Genomic DNA, 23,018 nt, shown 5'->3' on the forward strand with positions numbered 1-23,018 from the left:
AAGTATTTGCTCGCCATAATTGTGAGCGGGGGGAGCTTCTTCCACTTGGGGAATTGGAGGTCCACAATTTTCTATAAGAAGCCTAAAAGGGTTCACTCAATGGAGAGAGAAGGACACTCAATGGAGAGAGAGAAGAAGGATAGAGAGGTGGCAGAAACTCATCTTCTAAGGTTGTATTAAGTAAATGGCATGTCAGTGGCATTTAATTAATGTATATCAAATAAATTGTCTGAGTATGCATACGTTATCATTGTCGTTATCATTGCAAAGCACATGAGAAAGACGCTGAAGGCCCATAGGGCTAGACAGACGCAGCTCCTTGCGCCGTCTAAGGGTCGCACAACGCGTTCAGCTTCTTTGTATAGGAAGTAGGCGATCTTTCAAAGAAACAGCGATGGCGGCAGAGGAAGTGGGGCTCTCGTCCCCGCCAAGGGACACCTTCAACCTGGCCTATCTCATCTACTTCTTGCTGGGCGCCGGCTACCTGGTGCCCTGGAATGCCTTCATCACCGCCATCGACTACTTCGAGCTCATCTACCCCTCAGGCCAAATCGACCGTGTCTTCTCCATCGTCTACATGATCCCCGCCGTCGTCTGCATCTTCCTCTTGACCTTCTTTGGCCGTCGCGTCCCCGCCGCCTGCCGCGTGAATGCTGGCCTTGTCCTCTTCATCGCCATGCTTGTCGTTGTCCCTGTCATGGGTGCCCTCTTCATCACGGATGCAAGGGGCACCACTGCTACATATGTCATCACCATCTTTGCCGCGGCGATGAATGGCATTGCTGATGCGCTTGTGCAAGGTAGCATCGTTGGATCTGCGGGGGAGCTTCCCCCTTGCTATATGCAAGCTCTCATGGCTGGAACTGCCGCCTCTGGTAAGTGTATTCACATCCTTCTAAAGGAAAAAATATTAAATTTTGATGTATTTTCACTCTTTTAACTCCTTGAAATGCCTGATTTTTATTAGATGTATTTTTAAGCCACTTTAATTTGCTTGGGACTCATAACTTACAATCCATTACATTTTTACAAGCAATTTTTTTCTTCTTCATGAGATAAGATTATGAGGAGAGCCATATGTAACATGCGGAAGCTTTGAGAGTCTTCTTTTAGCCCTAAACACCACTGAGAACATGCTGATGCAAAAACGCAGACAGAAGGGAGAGTAGAGAGAGAGAGAGAGAGATATGCTGGAAATTCAGTATATTCTGATGGTACACAAAGGTACCTAAATTTGCAGCCCTAGGCTGCCTTCATACAAAAGGTGATAGACACCAAAATCTAGTCCTAACTTGGACCCATTCCCTAAAGGAATGAATGGTTACAACGATGAGCACTCTAGGCCTTATATAGCCCCTTTGGAATATTGAAGTGCTGGCCAACTAGCAGTCGGCTAGCCGACTGAACCCTCATAATAAAAACACTGAAGCGCCTGTTTTTCCTCCATGCAGCCAACAGGTTTTGTACTCAGCCGCCGACAGCATCTTCTGGGTCCTTCTCCAAGTCCTCATTGTACCCTGTGCTCCATGTCCTGGCTCTAATGACGTTTTTCTTGGCTGTCCCTTTTGGATTAGCCTCTAAGAATGGTCATGGCATTTCTTGCACATGACATCCCCCTCTGCTAAACTTGATGACGGGTTCCCAACTTTTTCCTTCGATGACTGTCATCATCCCACTCTATTCCCGGAGTCCCTCTGTCATCCATCCAACTCTGGCAACCCTTTTCACTGAAAACCTGGCCCGGTCTCCAAAACCACTCTGACTGTGAATAAGATCTATGCATATGTTCCATCCAGTCCCCAATCCATTCTTGCTCTGACTCTGAACACTGTCTTGGTCTTCATTCCTGAGAAATGAGTCTGGCACTCTCACATCACCCCTTGGAGGATAATCCTCCCTTGGGACCGTTGCTCGAGAACCTATCTAGCTCACAAGACTGCCATTCCCTCTGGCTTTGTGGAACACCACCAACAAACCTCCTAGGAGCTCTTCTCGATTCTGTGTTCCTTGCCTTGGGCTTTATATCCGTGTACTTTCTTGTACCTTGGACCTGTACACCATCATATGGGATTGAATCAGTGTTTAGCTTTGCTGAGCCTGATGCTTTGATACCAATGTAACACGCGGAAGCTCTGAGAGTCTTCTTTCAGCCCTAAACACCACTGAGAACATGTTGATGCAAAAACGTAGACAGAAGGGAGAGTAGAGAGAGAGAGATATGTTGGAAATTCAGTATATTCTGATGGTACAAAAAGGTACCTAAATCTACAGCCCTAGGTTGCCTTCATACAAAAGGTGATAGACACCAAAATCTAGTCCTAACTTGGACCCATTCCCTATAGGAATGAATGGTTACAATGATGATATAGCCCCTTTGAAATATTGAAGTGCTGGCCAACTAGCAGTCGGCCAGCCGACTGGACCCTCATAATAAAAACGCTGAAGTGCCTGTTTTTCCTCCATGCAGCCGATAGGTTCTGTACTCAGCTGACAACATCTTTTGGGTCCTTCTCCAAGTCCTCACTGTACCCTGTGCTCCATGTAGATAACTTGCTCTTCTTCTTGACCAACAACATGTGTGCCCCAAATAAAAAAACTCCTTTTTATAGCAGCTTCATTTGTTGCTTAAGCTCCCTAAGCTTAGGTCTATTTATTCAATATGGGGTGGCTCTGCTTCTAGAATAAGTTGGGCTCGAAGATGAGAGGTTTTTAAGAAACAGATGACAATGCTCTTCCATTAACTTCCTTGGTTTCTCTAGCAAAATTCCCAAGTCCAGTGGATCCAAAGATTTGACATGCACTGGGTTGCAATGATGCCCTTTCTGAATTAATTTCTTGACCTTCATTGTAGACATCAATGCTTCTGGCTCTGCATGAGATGGCAACAACGTACCAATTTGTGTTCATGATGGAAGACAACCGTTTCTGTAGAACACTTGTGCCTATGTGCTAGGAGCTAGGTGTGAACGTCCTTGGACACCATCTCGTGAACAATACGCAGGTCAATACTTAAAATGTAAAAGCCACTTTGCATAAAACAACTGAATGATACATCATTGCACAAGATAATTTGCAAAAGAGATAGGCACTGCACAATACACCACCATGGGGGCCGCGAACAGGTCGACCCTCCCTCAATACTGAAGTATATTATTGGAGTATATAATCTGCACAAAGTTCCAAGGGCTTGCGAGCCAGACAATCCAATGCAATGCAAATATGAAGACAAGTTACCCAAACAAAAGTGTGTGGGAGGAACGATTGCGGACTTGTAAAAGTGACCTAACTACCAGCCTCATACACATGGAGCTGAGTGAACGTGTAACTGTCATTTCGAGACTACACATGAACAAGCGCTCTCATACTAGAGCCTGGCTCACTCAACTCGCAGAGGCTGTAGTACAAGTCCTCAGGGTTTTAAGTACACAAACAAGTATTCATACGGCACCAAGTACACGAACAAGCGCTTGGTAAGGAACTTGTACTCAATAGGTACACGGTTGTCCGAACAGGTACACGAGTAGATGAAGATGCAGTAGGTATAGTTGGTGTAGATAGTACAAGTAACGATCGTTGACTTAGTACATACAGAGCAAGTACACTAGGTATCGGTCAGGTGCAACCGGTACACAATAGGTACAACAGGTACAACATGTATAGTAGGTACGGTCGGGAGCTACAACAGGTAATCTGCTAGTACAACAGTAGTGTAGAGAGGAGTACGGCAGCTGCTGGCAACTATACGGTAGCAAGGGAACACTTGTCTTAGTGTCAATTTGCAGATGGAGAGGTTGGGAATGATGCGCCAACTACAAGAACGTGAAAGGAGGAGAGAGAGAGCTGTCGTGGGAGAGGTTGGTGGAAGAGATTGGAGGGGGTCCAATGTCCATAGGACACGTGGCATAGGCTCCCCTTTAATGAAGGTGGGCACCTCTATTAGAATTTGTGCATCTCATGTGTTGTAGGATCTGGTCTTATTATTAGCGCCGATGTATTTTTCCATGTTTGCTAGGTCGTTGGCTACTGTTGGCCAGCCACATGGTAAGTCGGCCAGCTACATTGCTCCTTTATAAAGGCCTCTCTTCCACTAACGTGTTATTCATTGAATCCATTCATAGGCACATTGTTTGACACCCATAAATTGGTTGGTATTGCCATTGTAAAGCCTCATGCTATAATAAAGATGTTCATTGTTTGATCTCTCTCTCTCTCTCTCTCCTCACAGTTATTTCAGTTTCAGTTAGTTGTTTTTAGCTTTTCTTACACAGACATTGTATCAGATCCACCAATTGTTGTAACCTTTTTGGTCTCATAGGTCATTTTGGCCTTTTGAAGACGTTAATATATCATTTCATTTCATTTCATCATTTCTCTCTCTCTCTCTCTCTCTCTCTCTCTCTCTCTCTCTCAGACACAGGAGCTTCACAGAGACTTACACAGATAGGGATATGATCTTCTACACAGAAACGCATCAAAGTCCTGAGAGAGGGCTACCCAAAGTGGAGGGTTATACATGGGAATTAGCTTTTAGAGGACAAACACGCACCACTAGGGGGGTGCGTGGCTCGGGAGGAGTGGCATGCTTGTTTCGCCCTCATTTGAGAGGCATGCTCGCAATGGTTAGACACGATGAGGAGGCTCGTTTTATGTGGATGTGATTAGCTAGGCCTGGTTTGAGAGTGATTCATATTGCAGTATGCTACTTTCCACCAGAGAAATCAGAATATGCATGTAGGTTGATAGAGAAAGGGGAGACTCCCTTTGCGCCGTTATTTGCCGACACTGCAGAGTTCTCCCAGCAAGGAGAGGTCCTCCTATTAGGAGACTTTAATGCACGGACAAAAGGGGAACAAGTGCTGACATATGACTTCCAGGGAGATGCCATTATGTTGTCAGGAATTGACTTGGCTGAGATGGGCCTCCAGAGGGCCAACCAGGATATGGGGAATGCAACATCATATGGTAGACACTTCTTGGAGATGGGGGCTATGCATGAGCTGGTTATATATAATGGGTTGTCCAGATGGCCGCAGGCCGACAACCTTACATCTTTTCTGCATGGGGGAGGCACTAGTACGGTGGATTACCTCATGGGATCTCCCGCTCTTATACTACACATCTCAGACTTCACCATCCCTCCCCTGACCATGCATTACTTTCTTTCATGATCTCATGCCCCATCTTACTGCCCACACCCACACCCACACCCACACCCACTGTCACCACCTTCACGTGGATTCATTTCCATCATGATCTTGACCACATCTATGAGGTTCACCTCTCCCGCCTCATTTCAGCTCTCGACGTATCCCTCCCTATCTCCACCATCACATCCCAACTTTCCTCCATCATCCATGACTCTGCCCATGCGAGCTTCCCGTACACCACATGCTCAACAGCAAGTTTGCCAGGGGGATCCCAACCCCAGAATGGATGGTATGATGAAGAGTGCAAAACCACCAAGCTTCGCCTCTTACGCGAGAGGGAACATGGGCTGATTTTAGCACATAAGATGCAATGCATCATCCGTACATTCACTCACCGAAAGAAACGGGAATTTCTCGCCAGACGAGAACAAGAGTTATACTAGCTCTTTTTGAGCGAGGACAACTCAGAAGCTTGGCGCATTCTGGAAGAAAAAAGAGCATCTACACCTATCATAGATCCTAGCCCTTGGGAAGCCTATGCACGACAGTTGTATGATGTGTCAAACTAGCCTATACCACAAATGTCAGACATCCCTAGTTCTACGTCATCTTCTCTTTGATTCCCCCAATGTCACTAGGGCTCTTAAAAAGCTGCATAATGGGAGAGCAAAACATCATGAAGATCTACACGCGGAACATTTTGCCCACGGGCACCACGTATTGGCTCCCATTCTTGCCAGTCTTTTTATAGAGCACTCTGTGAAGGCTTCCCACCCTCTTGCAGTACCAACACTATTGTCCCCATCCACAAAGTAGGAGATCCCATGGACCCAGGTAACTATAGGACTATCATGATTGGTCACACAATGGCCAAAATCTATGGGGTAGTACTAGAGGACATGATGAGCTTTATGGCAGAGAGGATGGGAAACAGAGCATCAGGCCAGGCAGGCTTCAAGAGAAACTTCTCCATGCTGGACCATATCTTACTTTATGGGCTATCATAGAGGAGGCGAGGTCCTCAAAGAGACATGTGTATTGCTGCTTTGTGGATTTCCGCAAAGCCTTTAACTCCATCCCTTGATCTCGTCTCATAGGATGCTTGCAGGAGCTCCACTTCTCACATGAGATGATATGGGGTGTGATGGCGCTATATGAGGCAGTACTCGGCCGAGTACGTGCACCCGGTGGGACCTCGGCAGATATATGTAGCACTATTGGGGTTAAGCAGGGCTGCCCACTCTCGCCTACGCTCTTTGGCCTATACATTGATGAGATCGCAGTTTTTGTGGATGGTTTCGGAGGTAGAGGTTCACCATTGGCTCAGACAGTAGTGCCCATATTGCTATCTGTTGACGACATTGTCTTGATCTCAGATTCAACTGAGGGTTTACAGAAACACTTAAATGCTTTGGACAGATTTTGCAGGGAGAGAGACCTTACGGTCAATTTGGGCAAAACCAAGGTTATGGTCTTCAACACATCTTATGCAGTCGCCTCACGATTTTCTTTCATATACAGAGATGCCCCAATGGAGATTGTGCAGAAGTATGTGTATCTAGGAGTCACTTTCACAGGCCCTTTGTTTTGCATGACCACAGCTGCCACTGACTGACTTGCGAGGGGGAACGCCTCCCTAGCCCGTATGGAGAGACTGTTTTTAGGCACATTTCCAAGAACCCCACACTAAGTGCTGGCTCTTTGATACTCTAGTACGACCAGTGGCTATGTATGGTGCAGACTGCAGAGCTAAGGATATCCCACATGAGGAGAGGATATGCACAGTATGCATCAGAGGAGCAGTAGAGGATGAGGCCCATTATATGCTCAGTTGCCCGACTTACTATGAGATACGGGGGAGATTCCACTGCCTCTTCCGAGAGGGATTCGGACCACTCACACGGGTGATACAATTTAAGAGTATCAAAGGTGCTTGGGCATGTACTTGATGGAGCTTAGATGACACAAGGATGTAGTGTTGAGGTAGCATGCTGAGAGATGGTCCCAGCTTTGACAGGACACCTCATAGAGAGCCATCACATATTTCTTTGTGGTACATACATCCACATTGGAATCCACTGCCCACAACAGTTCCTCTACTACGACATCAGAGCCCACCACCTGTATGCACGCTTCAGCTCCACGCCCCAGAGGAGTTCTTAGTGAGAGCTCTCGATCCATTCTGCGAGCCAGACATCCCCGACCCAGAGCATCAGGACCCTCCACCACACAGAGACAGATTCGTGAGGTTCTCCGTTGACATGTCACGCTCCCATCACAAAGGCCTGACATTCACTCACTGTTTCTAGGCACATTGCCGAGAACCCCCCACTAAGTGCTGGCTCTTTGATACTCTAGTAGTACGACCAACGGCTATGTATGGTGTAGCCCTTTGGGGGCCAGGCCTAGGGAAGGATCACTAGAGGAGCATAGAGAGGCTACAAGTGATGATGTTGTCACGCATGATCAAGAGTAAGCCATCTGTACCACATGATATTCTACATGCAGAGATTGGGGTGGCCCCACTGGTTACAGATGCCCTTTTTCAGATTGTCACTTATATTCAGCATGTATACACGCTTGACAGAGATCGCCTCCCACGACTAGCACTAGAGTCCTCTATGCAATTATACGGCGAGAGGGAGAGGGAGCGATTGAGACGAGCTGGACTGCCCTCCTCCTTAGTAACACGGGCACCACCATTACCAACACATGCATGGTACTCTGAGCTAGTCGAGTGGTTTCATGCACATGGCATGGTACTCTGAGCTAGTCGAGTGGTTTCATGCACATGGCATACAGATGGACCGTCTCCCCCCGTTTCAGTATAGCCTAGATTCCCCATACCTTGATCTCTCACATGAGGAGATCAACTGGATTATCTGGTTAGATCTACTCGGGCTACACATACACCAGACATGGGTGTCTCCGTCAGAGATTGGTAAGAAGTGTGAGTTCTACAGAGATCACTTCTTGAGACTCCCCGAGGATGGATTCTTTGAGATCCCGGGATACATACAGATACACATGTCACATGCCATGCGTATCACGATCGGCCAGCTCAGGGTATCCTCCCACTGCCTCAGAGTAGAGACTGGCAGAGCTGACGATATCCCACATGAGGAGAGGACATGCACAATATGTATCATAGGAGCAGTAGAGGATGAGGCCCATTATATGCTCAGTTGCCCGGCTTACCATGAGATACGGGGGAGATTCCATTGCCTCTTCCGAGAGGGATTCGGACCACTCACACGGGTGATACAATTTGAGGATAAGAGGTGCTTGGGCATGTACTTGATGGAGCTCAGACGACCCAGGGATGATGTGTTGAGGCAGCATGTTGAGAGACAGCCCTGGCTCTGGCAGGACACCTCACAAAGAGCCATCATAGATTTCTTTGTGGTACATACATTCACATCGAAATCCATTGCCCACAACGGTTCCTCTACTACGACATCAGAGCCCACCACCCGTACCCACGCTCTAGCTCCATGCCCCAGAGGAGTTCGTAGTGAGAGCTCGATCCATTCTGTGAGCCAGATGTCCCCGACCCAGAGCATCAGGACCCTCCTCCACACAGAGACGGATTCGTGAGGTTTTCCGCTGACATGTCACGCTCCCATCACAAAGGCCTGACATTCACTCCACCATCAGATCGGTTTTGGCCGAGGCGGGTATCGTCATTAGCTGATCACAGCATATCGCACTCTACACAAGATCATCTGTTGATCACATGTACTGTCAGATGTTTTCATTTTACTTTTTCTTTCGGTTTTCCATGGCTGAGTATATCCATGGTACCATTGTATTACTTTTGGTCTCATAGGCCCTTGGGGTCTTCCGTAGACGTTAATATAACTTTCTTTCTTTCTTTCTCTTTCTCTGTCCGTTTCTCTCTCTCTCTCTCTCCTATGTTTTGCTTCCACATTGTGCAACTTTATCATGGTATCAGTCGCCTAGGTTTCTTGTTGCCCACATGTGCGTTTTACTCCCTCTTCTACGTTTTGGAGGAAGAAGACATTGCTGTGTTTTGTCAACAGTGGCTGCGTTTTTCTTCTCTTGCACTCCCTTCTTTCGTCAGCGTTTTTCATCTCCTAGTGCTCTTGCGTTGCATTTTCCTCGCGGGGTCTAGGTGCAATCGCCCCGCGGGGGGGGGGGGGGGGGGGTGGGTTGCGTTCTCTTCATCAAGAGCCTCTTCTTCATTAGCGTTATGCCTCTAGCGGGGCTCCTGCCCTTGCATTAACTGCATGGCTTCAAGGTGCAAGCCTACTTGGCTGTGTTTTTGCTTCTTCGAGCATTTTCTGTAGTGGCTGGTGGTGTTTGGTGTCACGTGCATCCCGCACTTGGATGCCACGTCGACATATCTGTACAGAAGGTGCAGGACCTGGGATGGTAAACTGGTCCCATGTGCGCCCAGTTCGGGATGAGTCAGCGAGGGATCCATCCCCGTCGTCCGAGGTCAGGTGTGCATTGTCCTGCACAGGAGTCCAAGGTCAGGTGTGCATTGTCCTGCACATGAAACAGTGCCAGTCCGTGCTGTGAGTCTCCCTCTGGAATGATGACAGTGATTCTGTGTATCTGGTATGGTACTGGATGCCAGATCATTGTGTAGGTAGTTAGGGTTTGTATTTAGGAAAAGGGGCCAGCCCATAGGGCTACCCCAAGTCTTTGTGTGGGCATGGGGATAGTGTGAAACCACCCCCATGAGGGCCAGGAAGGCCTTGGCTGAACCCACCAGCCATGGAGGGGCTGTAGGACAGCCCTAGGGGCAGGCTAGGGGAAGCATACAGGATATGCAGCCTTTATATGGTTGTTTTGCAGGGCAAGTATGGGGCAGCCCATACAGGCAGCCCAGCCCCCAAACTGCTTGCAAAACAGTGCCCAGCCCCTTTGTTTTTAGGCGCCTAGTGTCCAGCCATCAAGGGAAATGATGCGCAGATTTTATGTGATTTATTCAGCATTTAATACTGATTTTACAGTCGTGGGTAGAAAATATGCTGGCCGCCTGGATTAATGCTTGCCGACTGCTGTTTATGGAGTAGTATAAATAGTGAGCCCACAATCCCATTGAGTGATCTCATAATTCACCAAGTGCCCAAGCAATCAAAGGGCCAGGACAGCCAAGGGCTTGCTAACGCAAAGGGGTGAAGGACTGCAGGTCAAGGGCAGAGATTTCTCAGCCAAGAAAGGTCAAGATTTTTGTATTTTCTTTTCAGATTTACATCATTTTAATAAAGCAAATACACCATTCGTGGTGGGGGCCCTACAGAGGCTATTTGGGTCCCAATACTGTGTCCTCTGCTCTCTCCCTCTCTCTCTATTTTTTGCACATCTTCATTCAGTTTTGTGCGTTAATTCCGTCGCGAAAAGTGTGCTGATTTCTGAGCATTGAAGTTATCGATCTCCCTCCCTCGAAGCTTCTGCATGTTACAGTGGTATCAGAGCCTACTTCAAGTGCAAAGATTCAGCAAAGAAACCAGAATTTTTTCTCGCTCGTGTGGTTGGTTTTCAGACGCCGGTGGACTACCCCTTTCGGAGTGACTCCTGTCCCTCGAAGGACGGTTGGTTTTTAGCCTTTGGAAGCCTCCAGACATCTCCCACACACATAGTGGATGGTCAGATTGCGCTCTGGGAAGGAAGTGCGTTTTCCTGCTATGGCGAGCTTTGACGATGAGAGACCAAGAACCATGGGACCAGAGTGCACCGGGCAGCCCAGTTAGGGCACTAGGCTTGAGTGTTATAGATATGTTCCGGCAGATTATGCGAGTAATCGCAGACCAGACAACCAAGTTGGAAGAGCAGAAGGCGCAGATCTTGGCTCTGGAAGAGCGTACCCGTTCTCTAGCGTTGCGTTTTCTATCTCCTCCTCCCTCTCCTTCCGTATCCTAGATTCTAGATCCTCAACATAGGGACCCTCTCACAGGGTCACGATTGCAACCGAGCTCTTTGCTTGAGTTGCAGATGCGTGCATTGGAAATGCGACAACGTGAAGATGAAGCCATGCGATGCGTGGAACACGAGCGTTACCTAGTAGCTTTGGACGCCAGATTGACACCGGCGGCCCCCTCGAATCATTTTCCCGAGAAAATGAACTTTCCGGCTAAAGTAGCCGAGATTGTCAATTGGGAAATACCTCAGACAGAGTATGACATCAGATCCTTTGTGGGTATATGCCAGGCATACTCCACCCACACATAGACAAGTTTTCTGACCTCTCGGCAGATCTCACCGATATGCTAAAGGGAGTGAAGACAAGAAGGCAACGGATTCGAATGACTCCACAAGCGTTGGAGGCATTCAAGAACCTCAAGGTGGCTTTATGAGAAGCGCCTTGTTTAGCACTTGCCTCGTGGGACGAGCCATTTCAGGTGATCACCGATGCTAGTAATATTGCAATTGGCGGTGTGTTACAACATAATGGTCATCCAGTAGCTTACATGTCTCGTAAGTTACTATCCGCAGAGAAAAATTACTCAGTCTACGATCGTGAACTCCTAGCAGTTATATAGGCCTTGAAACATTGGAAACATTTTTTGTATGGCCGTGACTTTGAGGTTCGCACTGACCATCAGGCATTACGCTGGATTCAGACAATGCCAAGTGCACAGTGGAGTGACTGGCAACATTGCTGGAGCCAGATATTCCAGCAATTCGGTGGTATGATTGAGTACCTTCCAGGAAAGGCTAATCCAGTGGCCGATGCTTTGAGCAGGAAGGGACAAGTGACTTCGATTCAGACCACTAGACTCGATCTTGTTGGTACAGGACTAGATGACATGAAGCACACGTACGCGGATTCTGAGAAATTCGGTACACAGTGGGAACAGACATTTGGATGCCACAGGACTATGCCACTTTTTGATACGCGATGGTTGGCTTTTCTACAAAGGTCGATTGTGTGTCACGAAGTCGTTCAGGGTAGCTCTTCTCCATGATGTCCATGACGCCATTACTGGTGGTCATAGGGGCATGAATTCAACTCTGGAGAAATTGGAACGGCAATATTATTGGCCAAAGATGAGGCGAGATGTGTTTACATATGTACAACGCAGTGATATTTGTCAAAAGGTGAAAGCTCCTCGTGCAAAGAAGATAGGGTTATTACAGCCCTTGCCAATTCTTGAGAGTCTTTTCCAAGATATTTCAATGGACTTTGTCACGAATCTGCCTCCTCGTGCAAAGAAGATAGGGTTATTACAGCCCTTGCCAATTCTTGAGGGTCTTTTCCAAGATATTTCAATGGACTTTGTCTCGAATCTGCCTCCTAGTCCGAGTAAGCGTAATACGCAGTGCTTAACTATTGTTGATAGATTTAGTAAATTTGTTATGCTTATTCCTTGCAGGGCCAATGTGACCGTCGAGGATGTTGCCCAGTTGTTCATTCAGCATTGGTACCCGATTGGCGGGATTCCTAGGACCATAGTGTCAGACCGAGATGCCAAGTTTACCAGTCATTTCTAGAGGGCATTATGTCATGTGCACAGTGTTTATCTACCGTGTTGTACACGCACACAAGACTAGCTTCTGAAAGAGTGCACAGAGCGGAAGCAGAGTGGCTCTAGAATGTGTTGAACAGAGAGTGCAAGAGAGAGAGAGATATGGAGCAAACTATGCTGAATATACTGAAGCAAAACAGTCCCAAGCAAGAGACACAGATAGTCTCATAAGTGAGGGAGCAAAATATGTACAAGACTGAATGAAACAAGAGAGGCCAGCACCCACTATTTATAGTGAGGGAATGCTGGCCGACTGGAGTTGATAAGCAAGCTGACTGGAGCTGATGGACATGGCCGACTGGTAAATGCCAGAAAGGCTGGGAAAAATCTCAGAAAAATAGTAAAAAAGGGGTGGCCAGCCCACAAGCAAAGGCCATGCAAAAGGGGACCAAATGGGCACCATAAAAGAGCAGAATGTGGGGATGAATGTGCTAACACCCCCTCTCAGCACCAGATGCTGAACAAACTCCGAGAATCCGAAGATGAGGAGCCAAGGAAGCCTGAGAAACCGGTTTGGTGAACAAATCTGTAGCATTCTCTGCGGAAGGACAATACTCCAAACGCAAATCTCCAGCAAGAACCCGTTCACGAACATAGTGATACTGAATCATCTCAGTGTGTTTCGTACGAGCATGAAACACAGGGTTCTTGGCGATGGCGATGCAACTCTGATTGTCACACCAAAGAAGAGTCGATCCAGTAGGAGGACAGCCGAGCTCCTCCAATAATCTCCGCAACCATATCGCCTCACATGCAGCATAACAAACTGCACGGTACTCCGCCTTGGTAGAGGAAAGCGCCACAGTAGGTTGCTTTTTACTGCTCCAAGAAATGGCTCCAGACCCAAGTGAAAAAACACAACCAGTGGTCGAACGCCGTGTATCTGGATCTCCAACCCAGTCTGAGTCAGATCATCCAATAAGAGTGCATTCTTGGCCATAAAAGATGCCAAAATCCAGAGTGCCACGTAAGTACGAAGAACTCTGAGAGCACACCGCCAATGCTGCTGACGGGGTTTGGATGAGAAGGAACTCAATATGTCCAATCGGGAGTAGGTCAACCATACCGAACAACCGACGAGAACCCAATACTGTCCCTGATCAGTCCCTGGAGAAGCATCAAGTGAAGAAAGCTTCTCTTCACCAATATCCATAGGAGAAGATACTGGTTTGCACCCAGTCATCTGAAATCTGTCGAGAATCTCCCGAGTGTACTTCTGCTGAGAGAAGAAAATGCCCTACAAGGTTTGCCAAATCTCAAAGCCAAGAAAATAATGCAAGAGGCCAAGATCCGTCATCTCAAACTCTGTCTCTAAAGCATCCATAACAGAACGGATCCGCACAGAATAAGAACCTGTAAAGATAAGGTCATCAACATAGACCACAATGATAACAATCAATCCCCTCTCAAGGAGGATATAAAGGTTCGAATCTGAATGAGAACGGTGCAGGCCGAGCTTTTGAAAGAACTCATCAATCCGCTGGTACCAAGCCCGCGGAGCCTGCTTTAGACCATATAAAGCCTTCTTCAGCCGGTACACATGATCCTGTTTGCCCGAAACAACAAATCCTGGCGGCTGATCAATATAAACCTCCTGTGTAAGCTCTCCATTCAGGAAAGCTGACTTGACGTCCATATGGAAAACGGGCCATCTATGATGTCCTGCAAGTGCAAGAACGGTGCGAATGGTAGTCATCCAGGCCGTCGGAGCGAAGGTCTCATCAAAGTCGACACCAGGGCGCTGAGCATAACCCTTGGCAACCAACCTCGCCTTGTGCTTGTCCAAGCTACCATCAGCTCGGAACTTTGATTTGAAAATCCAACGCACACCAATCAGCTTACGCTGCAGAGGCCGAGGCACCAAAATCCAAGCGCCATTCCGTTCGATAGCATCCAGCTCTGCCTGCATAGCATGACGCCAAGGCTTATGTGAAAGAGCCTCGTCTACAGAAGTGGATGAGAAGGACCATTAATAATTGTATACATAAGAGCATAATTAACATGTTGCCCTTTCATGTGCCTAAGGAGCACCGCTCCAAGTTGGACTCGAAGTCTCAGCGCATGACTATTCTCGGATACAGCACTGTGTCCAAGGCATATCGTCTTTATGATCCTCGGGCCAGTAAAGTTGTTGTGAGCCGTGATGTGGTGTTCGACGAGACTCCTACATCTTCAGAGGGGGGTGGTGAGCTTCTGCTTCCTTCACCTCCATCTCCACCTCCTCCTCCTCCTCCTGCTTCCGCTGTTTCTGTTACACCTCCAACTGAGGATACTCAGTCAGATGATGATGACCCTGCTCCTCCTCCGGTGAGTTCGAGCAGATCTGTACCTGGTTGGTATTATCAGACAGTTCGTGATTCTGGGTGCGTGAGCTCCCTTCTGCTCCTCCCTGGTTCTCTTCGGCGTTCTTCTCGAGTTACAGGGAAACAAATTCATGCATATGCCGTACACCCAAATATCTGAAAATGAACAACGGAGGGCTTCTCACCATGGAAAGCCTCATATGGAGTTTTGTCGAGAAGAGCAGCAGTAGGAGACCTATTTTGAATGTAGACAGCAGTGGAAGGCGCCTCAGCCCAGAAACGTTGAGGTAATGAAGAATGCTCAAGCATAGCACGGGCCATCTCCATAATGGTCCTATTCTTCCTCTCGGCAACTCCATTCTGTGATGGAGTATATGATGTAGTAAGGTGTCTCCGAATGCCATGTGTCTTGCAGTATTGCTGAAACTCTTGGGATGTGAACTCACCTCCTCCATTGGTCCTGAGAGCCTTGACCGAGTGACCGGTCTCTTTTTCCACCTCAGCTTTCTAATCACAGAAGTGATGAAAAGTCTCATCCTTGGTCTTCAGAAAGAAAAATCAAGTATATTTGGTAAAATCATCCACCATCACGAGCATGTACAACGCCTTACTCAAAGACGCAGTACTCATAGGACCACATAAGTTTGCATGAATGAGAGCAAGTGATGTCGAAGATCTGTGTGTCGCCTCCTTCCGAAAGGCGGCTCGGTGTTGCTTCCCCTGTAAACAAGAGGAACAAGCAGAAGACGGAGCCTTGATGGTCGGTAATCCCTCAACCAACCCATCCTTTGAGGCTCGCTGCAGAAGCTAATAGCTCAAATGGCCAAACCGAGCATGCCAAAGAACAGAAGAAGCACCAGAAGAAAGCAGAGCGGTCAACTTGTAGAGACCACTATCTTGGACTCCCTGAGCCAAGATGCTACCAGTTGCCTTATCACGAATGGTAATCTCATAATGAGAAAAGATCACCTCTGCACCCTGAGCTGTAAGAGCACTCACTGACAAAAGGTTAAAAGCCAAATTTGGAATATACAGAACGTCAAAGAAGTACCTCTTGTCCTCGTCAGAACGGAAGATGGGGATAGTGCCATGACCATGCACTGGCACAGAAGAAGAATCACCCAGAGTGATCTCGCATGATCTGGCAGTGAAGTCCTCGAACCAATCTCGATGGGGTGTCATATGAGCAGCAGCACTGCCATCAACAATCCAAGACCGTGACTGAGAAGTCACAAGAGCAAGTATACGCCGAGTACCTGCTAAGAGAAGAATGCCATCATCCTTCTTGGGTTGAGACACCACCATTGAGGAAGAGTTCTTTGCTGCTTCATCACGCTTCTTCTTGTGACATTGGGGTGACTTATGACCCTTCTTGCCACAATAATGACATTCAATGTCCTTATTCTTTGAAGATTTGTTGTCTTTATCCTTGTTGGAATCCTTGGAGTTCTTGTCAGAACCCCCTTTTCCTTTCTTTTGTTGAGTCTTCCCTTTATCTCGTGCTGCCAAAGCTCCATCAGGGCCATCGGAGGTGCCAGTCCGCTCCTCAAAGCGAGACTCAATCTGCATAACGGAGGGGAGAACTTCCTCCCAAGTAACTGGAACAGGAGGAGGATAAGAAATCAGAGACTGAAAGTATGCATCAAACCTCTCTGGAAGTTTGGAGAACAGCCGAATAGCCATATCCTCTGTGGAGATGTCCTTGCCACAAACAGCAAGCTCGTCCCGGAGATCTTTCATCTTTGAGATGAAAGCAGATAAAGATGGAAAGGCAGAAACTGATAAGTTCGTAAGTTGCTTTTCCAACGCCAAAATCCGACCCGGAGACTTAATCTCATAGAGATCTGCAAAAGCCTTCCAAACTTCATGTGCAGCATCTGCTGTACGCACATGAGAGAGAACAGCATCTTGATAGTTCAACATCAGAAAGGAGAAAATGCGTCGATCATTCGACTGCCAAATATCAATCTGTGCCTGAGTCACACCACCGGAAGCAAGGGTGGGAGGGGTGGCATTGGCCGGTGTAACAAGCCAATCCCAGAGATCCAGCACACGCAAGGCCGATTTCACCTTCACCTTCCATAGGGTGTAGTTGGAACCATCCAACTTGGCAGACTCCGCAAACATATGAAGAGAAGTCGGTGCAGCGGGCTCAATCTCAAAAAATGCACAAACTCTGAAGAAGAAGTGTCCTCCACAGGTACCAAGAGTGCCACCAAAGCCTGCAACACCACAAGTCCCCTCTGCAAAGGGAAAGGGCCACTGGAGAGGAAAACGCAGCAAAGAAAGGCTGCTGTCCTGTAGAAAACAGGCCGCCTATTGTCCATCTCCAAGTGGGAAAGAAAACGCTGGTTAACAAGTACCTGATGGCTGAGTTGATGAAGCCAATCTGAAGGAAAAGTGACCAGCAGGGTGCTGTCCAGAAAACGCAGCAACAAAGGCTATGGATCTGGAAGAAAAACGCAGAGGAGAAGGTGCTGAAAACAGGGCTGAATCTTGGGCAGCAAAGTGGTTGCTAAACCGGGAGCGATGATACCATGAAAGAGTGCACAGAGCGGAAGCAGAGTGGCACTAGAATGTGCTGAACAGAGAGTGCAAGAGAGAGAGAGAGAGATGGAGCAAACTATGCTGAATATACTGAAGCAAAACAGTCCCAAGCAAGAGACACAGATAGTCTCATAAGTGAGGGAGCAAAATATGTACAAGACTGAATGAAACAAGAGAGGCCAGCACCCACTATTTATAGTGAGGGAATGCTGGCCGACTGGAGTTGATAAACAGGCCGACTAGAGCTGATGGACATGGCCGACTGGTAAATGCCAGAAAGGCTGGGAAAAATCCCAGAAAAATAGTAAAAAAGGGGTGGCCAGCCCACAAGCAAGGGCCATGCAAAAGGGGACCAAATGGGCACCATAAAAGAGCAGAATCTGGGGATGAATGTGCTAATAGCTTCTAGGTTGGGGAAGCTTGGAGCTAGGCAGGCTGATTGACGAGCTGAGTTAGGGATAGACTAACGGGCGGGCACCCAAGTATGGGCGAGCGGGCACCCAAGTGTGGACGCCTGATGACAGGCCAAGAGCCTATAAAAGGGTGGCCAAGGTTAGTCATTAGTCATATAGAGTCTCGTGTGTCTTTGTGAGAGCTCTATGGTCAGGAGCCTGGATCTAGTGCAGACGTGCACCTGCTTCATGCAGCCGAGGCCGGCAGCAGTCTCGAGACCCGCAAGGGTAGCTTCGTGGCGGTATGGGACGTCACGAGGTAGAGACTGGTCGGTACGTCCATCTAGTTAGCTCAGCTCGTGGCTTGGTGGGGACAGCCAAGACTTGTGGGCTTGCCCACGGCAGTCAGGGCCGGGAGGTGAGTCAGGCTTGCACCCCTTGCATGTTTGTTTCGTTTGTTTGCAGGTTTCTCAAGTCTTGTATCAGGAGCGTTCTATGGGGAGATCCTATGGGGATTTGATAGTGGTATTAGAGCAAGCCTCGTGAACGAGCAAGTCGGTAGGTAGAGAAAAAAGCGGTCAAAGAAAAGGTATGAGTTCGAGTAGACTGCTGTTTTTTCTATACACACTGCTGTTTTTTCAGATTTCAGCATGTTATATACGCATCGTTGGAACCCATGTTGGGGGTTTTGGTCTTGTAAAGGGTCAATTAGTTGCTTGAGAAGAGCTTTTTTATTGACAAGGAGTAAAGCATGAGCTGTCCGCTGTGTGAACCAGTCGACAGTGTGAACAGCAAGAGAAAGAGAGAGAGAGAGGGAGAGGGAAGCAGTCGTGCAAAGCGAACAGTCGGGTGGTGCCTGCGCAGCAAGGCGATCAACCGGACGTTATTTTTTGCTGATAGTAGGTGACGGCGGCCATCTTCCCTTCAAGTGACGGGTGGCAACCAGTCGAGCAGAGCTTTTTTCCTCTTCGCGTGCTGTTTACAGGTGTCGACCAGCCCGTTTTCATCGTTTTTAGCCCATGTTTTTTTTTTGAGACACGCTGCTTTTCGTTTTTTTAAAGAACTTCACAAAACAAAGAAAAAAAAACAATCGTAGATAAGCAAACAAAAAAGCTACGTTTTGTTACGTTATGTTTTGTTTTTCTTTAAAAGAAACAAAAACAAGACAAAGTGTTAAAAAAAAAATATAATGACTTTATGTGTGTAGCCTATGTGATTTTTTTAAAAGTGTTTTTTTTCCCCCAAAGCTTATGTGTGGCTTTTATAAAAGCCCTCAAGCATGGTAAAAAAGAAAAAAAAAAACACAAAAGCAAGACATAAAAAACATGCTTTTTGAGAAGGCCTATAAAATATGCCTCAAGTGGGCTTCTTACCACACTCCTCCTCGTACCCTTTAGTACTCTTCCTTGTTCAAAGCCAAGTTTTTCTGTCACCTTGCCCTCTTCAAGATGTCGACCCAAGAATCCGAGTTTGGAGCCCTTTCTCGAACGTGAAGACCTGTCGGCTACGGAAGTCATCGATGCTGATCTTTTCGACGATTATGTTTCAAAATCAGATTTCTAAGAGTTTAAAGTTGCTCTCGAAGCTTCTTCCTCGGAACGTCAAGCACAAATCACCGCGCAGATGCAGGCTTTACAGAACTCCATCTCTTTGTTGACCACTATTCTATCGGTATGGATACCTTGGCATCTGCTTTAGGCCCCAATATTACTCCGGAACAGTTTGGGGGCGAGCAAAAGCAGCGTACCAAGGAGATAGTGGACACTTGGCTACATAAGTGGCAAGTCCATTTTCAGTTTCATCCATATGACGATGGAAAAAAGATCCAATTAGCAGCAGGTTTCCTCTCAGGCAAAGCTTTGCTTTGGTGGAAAGAACTCAACCCTAAGCCAACGACTTGGGCACAGTTCGAAGATGTCTTCAAGAAAGAATTCCTTAAGGAGGAGGATGACTATGATGTTATTGTCCGGTTTACTACTTTGACCATGACCTCGCAGAACCTCACTTATGAGGTCTATCTCCAGAATTTAGGGACTTGCAGATGAAAGCTACGAAGATGGATTCCACAACTCTTTTGGGTTTCTTCGTAGCCGGATTACCAAATGCAAAACTTTGGACGAGGCCATTCATTCCGCTCGTATCTATGATGATACAATGGTCTCTTCCAAGTCTAAACTCGTTATCGAGCAGGCAAACAAGCACAAAAGGAAGTTCTTTGCACCAATGGCTAGCACGACTGAAGGAAAGTCTTCGGACCAACCTTCGAAGAATTAAACTTCGACACCAGCAAAGAAGAAACGTCTCGTTAACGCTTTGAAGCTCAAGAAAGAGGGACGTTGCTTCATCTGCGAAGAAAAAGGACATATGTGTAACGAGTGCCTGAAGCAAAAGGGTGCAAAGACCAACGCAGGACCCAAGCCAAAGGCAGCTAACCAGTTGTCTTTGACAAGTACGTTAGTTATTGTACTTTCTCGTCCTAGTACATGTTCTGATTGTCTGTTCAACTCTAAAGTTTTTGGCTTGCATGATCTTCTCCAAGTTACTCGGAGAAGTGAATGGCCATAGAATCCACATTCTTCTAGACTCTGGCAGCTCACACAACTTTGTTAATTACAAACCTGTGCAGAAATTGGGTCTTGACACAACACCCAACGATCATACCTATGAGGTACGCCTACCTTCGGGTCGGCAAGTATGGGATCGAAAGGTGGAGACGCTACCGATCCGGATTCAGGACTACAAAGATACTCTGGAATGCTATATTATGCATCTAGAACATGTAGACTTGTTATTAGGGATTGAGTGGTTTAAGACTCTTCAAGTCCAGATAGATTGGTCTAGTCATATTTTTTCTTTTGAACATAGAAACACCCAGTATAGTATCTTAGGTGATTGTATACATCCCTCTCAGGGATCTCTTGTAAATACAGTTGATTTTGGTAATATAATGGATTCTTCTTTGTATACTGCTTTGATTCCACTTTCTTCATTTCTCATACCTTCTATGGATGTCAATGAATTAAGTGTATTTGAAAGCAAAGAATTACAGAAGATATACTTGATTCGTTTCAAGATGTATTTCCTAAGGAACTGCCATCGGGCATTTCAGATTTTCTAGCTTTTTTTCAAGCTTTTTTTTTTTGAAAAAATTTTCAAAAGCTTTCTTTTAAAAAGTCATTAATTAAAAAAAAAAAAGCTTTTAGTAAGCTTTGGGGTTTGATTTTTTTAAGGGGGAGAAGGGGGGCGATTTTTTCACCGCCGGCGCGGCTGTCCCCCCCCCCCCCCCCCTCGGGCCTGTGCACAAAAACCTGAGAGGTAGAGAGATATTCTCTCTTCACTCTTCTCTTGTCTCCACCTTAGGGACATTGTTTTAGTTGTCATCTATGTTGATGACTTGATTGTCATAGGGGCATTGATGGTTGCATTTATTGATGGGAGAATTAGGGTTAGGTTAGAGTATTCATGGGAGACATACACAGAGAAGAACAAGGGAGAGAGAGAGAGAGAGAGAGTTGTGGGGATAAGTCAACTCATCAAGTGAGTGTGTGACTCCCCTATCACACATGTATATTGCACTAGTACACATAGTGCACTTAAAAGCACATCTCTCATGCCTGAAGAAGATACTTGAAAAATGTGGATTATACAAAATATCCCTTAACACACTTAAATGCCAATTTTGGGTAAGGCATAGAGTAATACTAGGCCACATTGTTTCTAAACATGGCATCTCTACTAATGACAGCGAGGTGAAGCTAATTTCACCCACTAACTTTAAGGATGTCCAATGTTTCATTTCCTCCCTAGAAAAGATATAGGTCAACTCTTTTTTATCTTTTTGGGCCCCATGCTACCACCTCCTAGTCGTGGATATTTCCTTCAAATTCTAGCACACGTTGCATTTTTACATGCAACACAACATATATATCGAAGTAATTTCCTTGCCAGTACATTAAAAGTACTAAGTGTACTATGTACTATAACTTATGGGCTTGTACACACTATAAGGGTGGGCATAACGCCTTTACCCCAACAACCTCCCACTTAAAGGCAAAGTGCCCTTAAGTAAAGGAAAAGAAAAATCAGCATGTACATGATAATATACAAGGCCAAATCAAGGCTGAAACTGGTCCCATCCAATGCCCATCAAGTGTCTGCAATGAGCAAACCGCTCCGGAGGCAAACTCTTTGTCAACAGATCAGCCGGGTTGTCATCCGTGTGAATCTTAACAAGCTGAATTTGCTTGTTCTCTATCACCTCTCTGATGAAGTGATACTTCACATCCACATGCTTCGTCTTTGCATGAAAGACAGGGTTCTTTGCCAACTGGATTGCACTCTGACTATCACAATGCAACAATGGAATATCCCCTGTATAGCCCAACTCAACCACTAACCGAGATAGCCATAATGCCTCCTTGCAAGCCTCTGTGGCTGCAATATACTCGGCCTCTGTAGTAGATAAAGCAGTGCACTTCTGCATCCTGGATATCCATGACACAGCACCTCCTGTGAATGTAAACACATAACCGGTAGTAGACTTCCGGTTATCTGGATGACCGGCATAATCCGAATCCGTGTAACCATGCACTAATGCATCCTGTTTGCCAAAACATATGCACATATCCTGTGTGCCCTTCAGGTATCTCATGACACCTTTCACTGCTTCCCAATGCTTCTTGCCAGGGTTGGCCATGTATCTAGAAACCACTCCCACTGCAAATGCAATGTCCGGCCTAGTAGCAACCATGGCATACATGAGACTGCCACAAGCTGAAGCATACGGAATCTTGGCCATATCAGCCCTGTCTCTATCCGACTGTGGGCTGTCCATAGCACTGAGTTTCACATATGGAGGCAAAGGAGTACTAGTCTTCTTCCCCCCGTCCATATTGAACCTCTGCAAGACTTTGCCAATGTATTCCTTCTGAGACAAATACAACACATGCTGATTTCTGTCCCGAAGTATCCGCATACCCAAGATGTGATTTGCATCACCCAAATCCTTCATATCAAAGGTTTGATGCAGCCTCTGCTTCAAAGTATCCATCTCCTTACGAGATTTCCCGGCAATCAACATATCATCAACATACAAGATGAGGATCAATAGACTGCCATCCAAAGCTTTCT

At 46.7% G+C, this 23,018-nt stretch overlaps 1 protein-coding gene across 1 annotated transcript in view; it reads left to right on the forward strand.

Annotated features, from left to right (window-relative positions):
* Window positions 1-252: 252 nt before the first annotated feature.
* The window catches only part of ENT1 (equilibrative nucleotide transporter 1), a 49,206-nt gene continuing 26,440 nt past the window's right edge, over window positions 253-23,018 (forward strand). The window contains exon 1 of the mRNA XM_086816663.1: window positions 253-875. Within this exon, the coding sequence (XP_086672789.1) occupies window positions 395-875 (481 nt within the window). The 5' untranslated portion in view covers window positions 253-394. The remainder of the gene's footprint in view (window positions 876-23,018) is intronic.

Source organism: Cibotium barometz, chromosome 22, assembly GCF_041138505.1.
Source record: "Cibotium barometz isolate CiBa-2024 chromosome 22, ASM4113850v1, whole genome shotgun sequence".
NCBI lineage: Eukaryota > Viridiplantae > Streptophyta > Polypodiopsida > Cyatheales > Cibotiaceae > Cibotium > Cibotium barometz.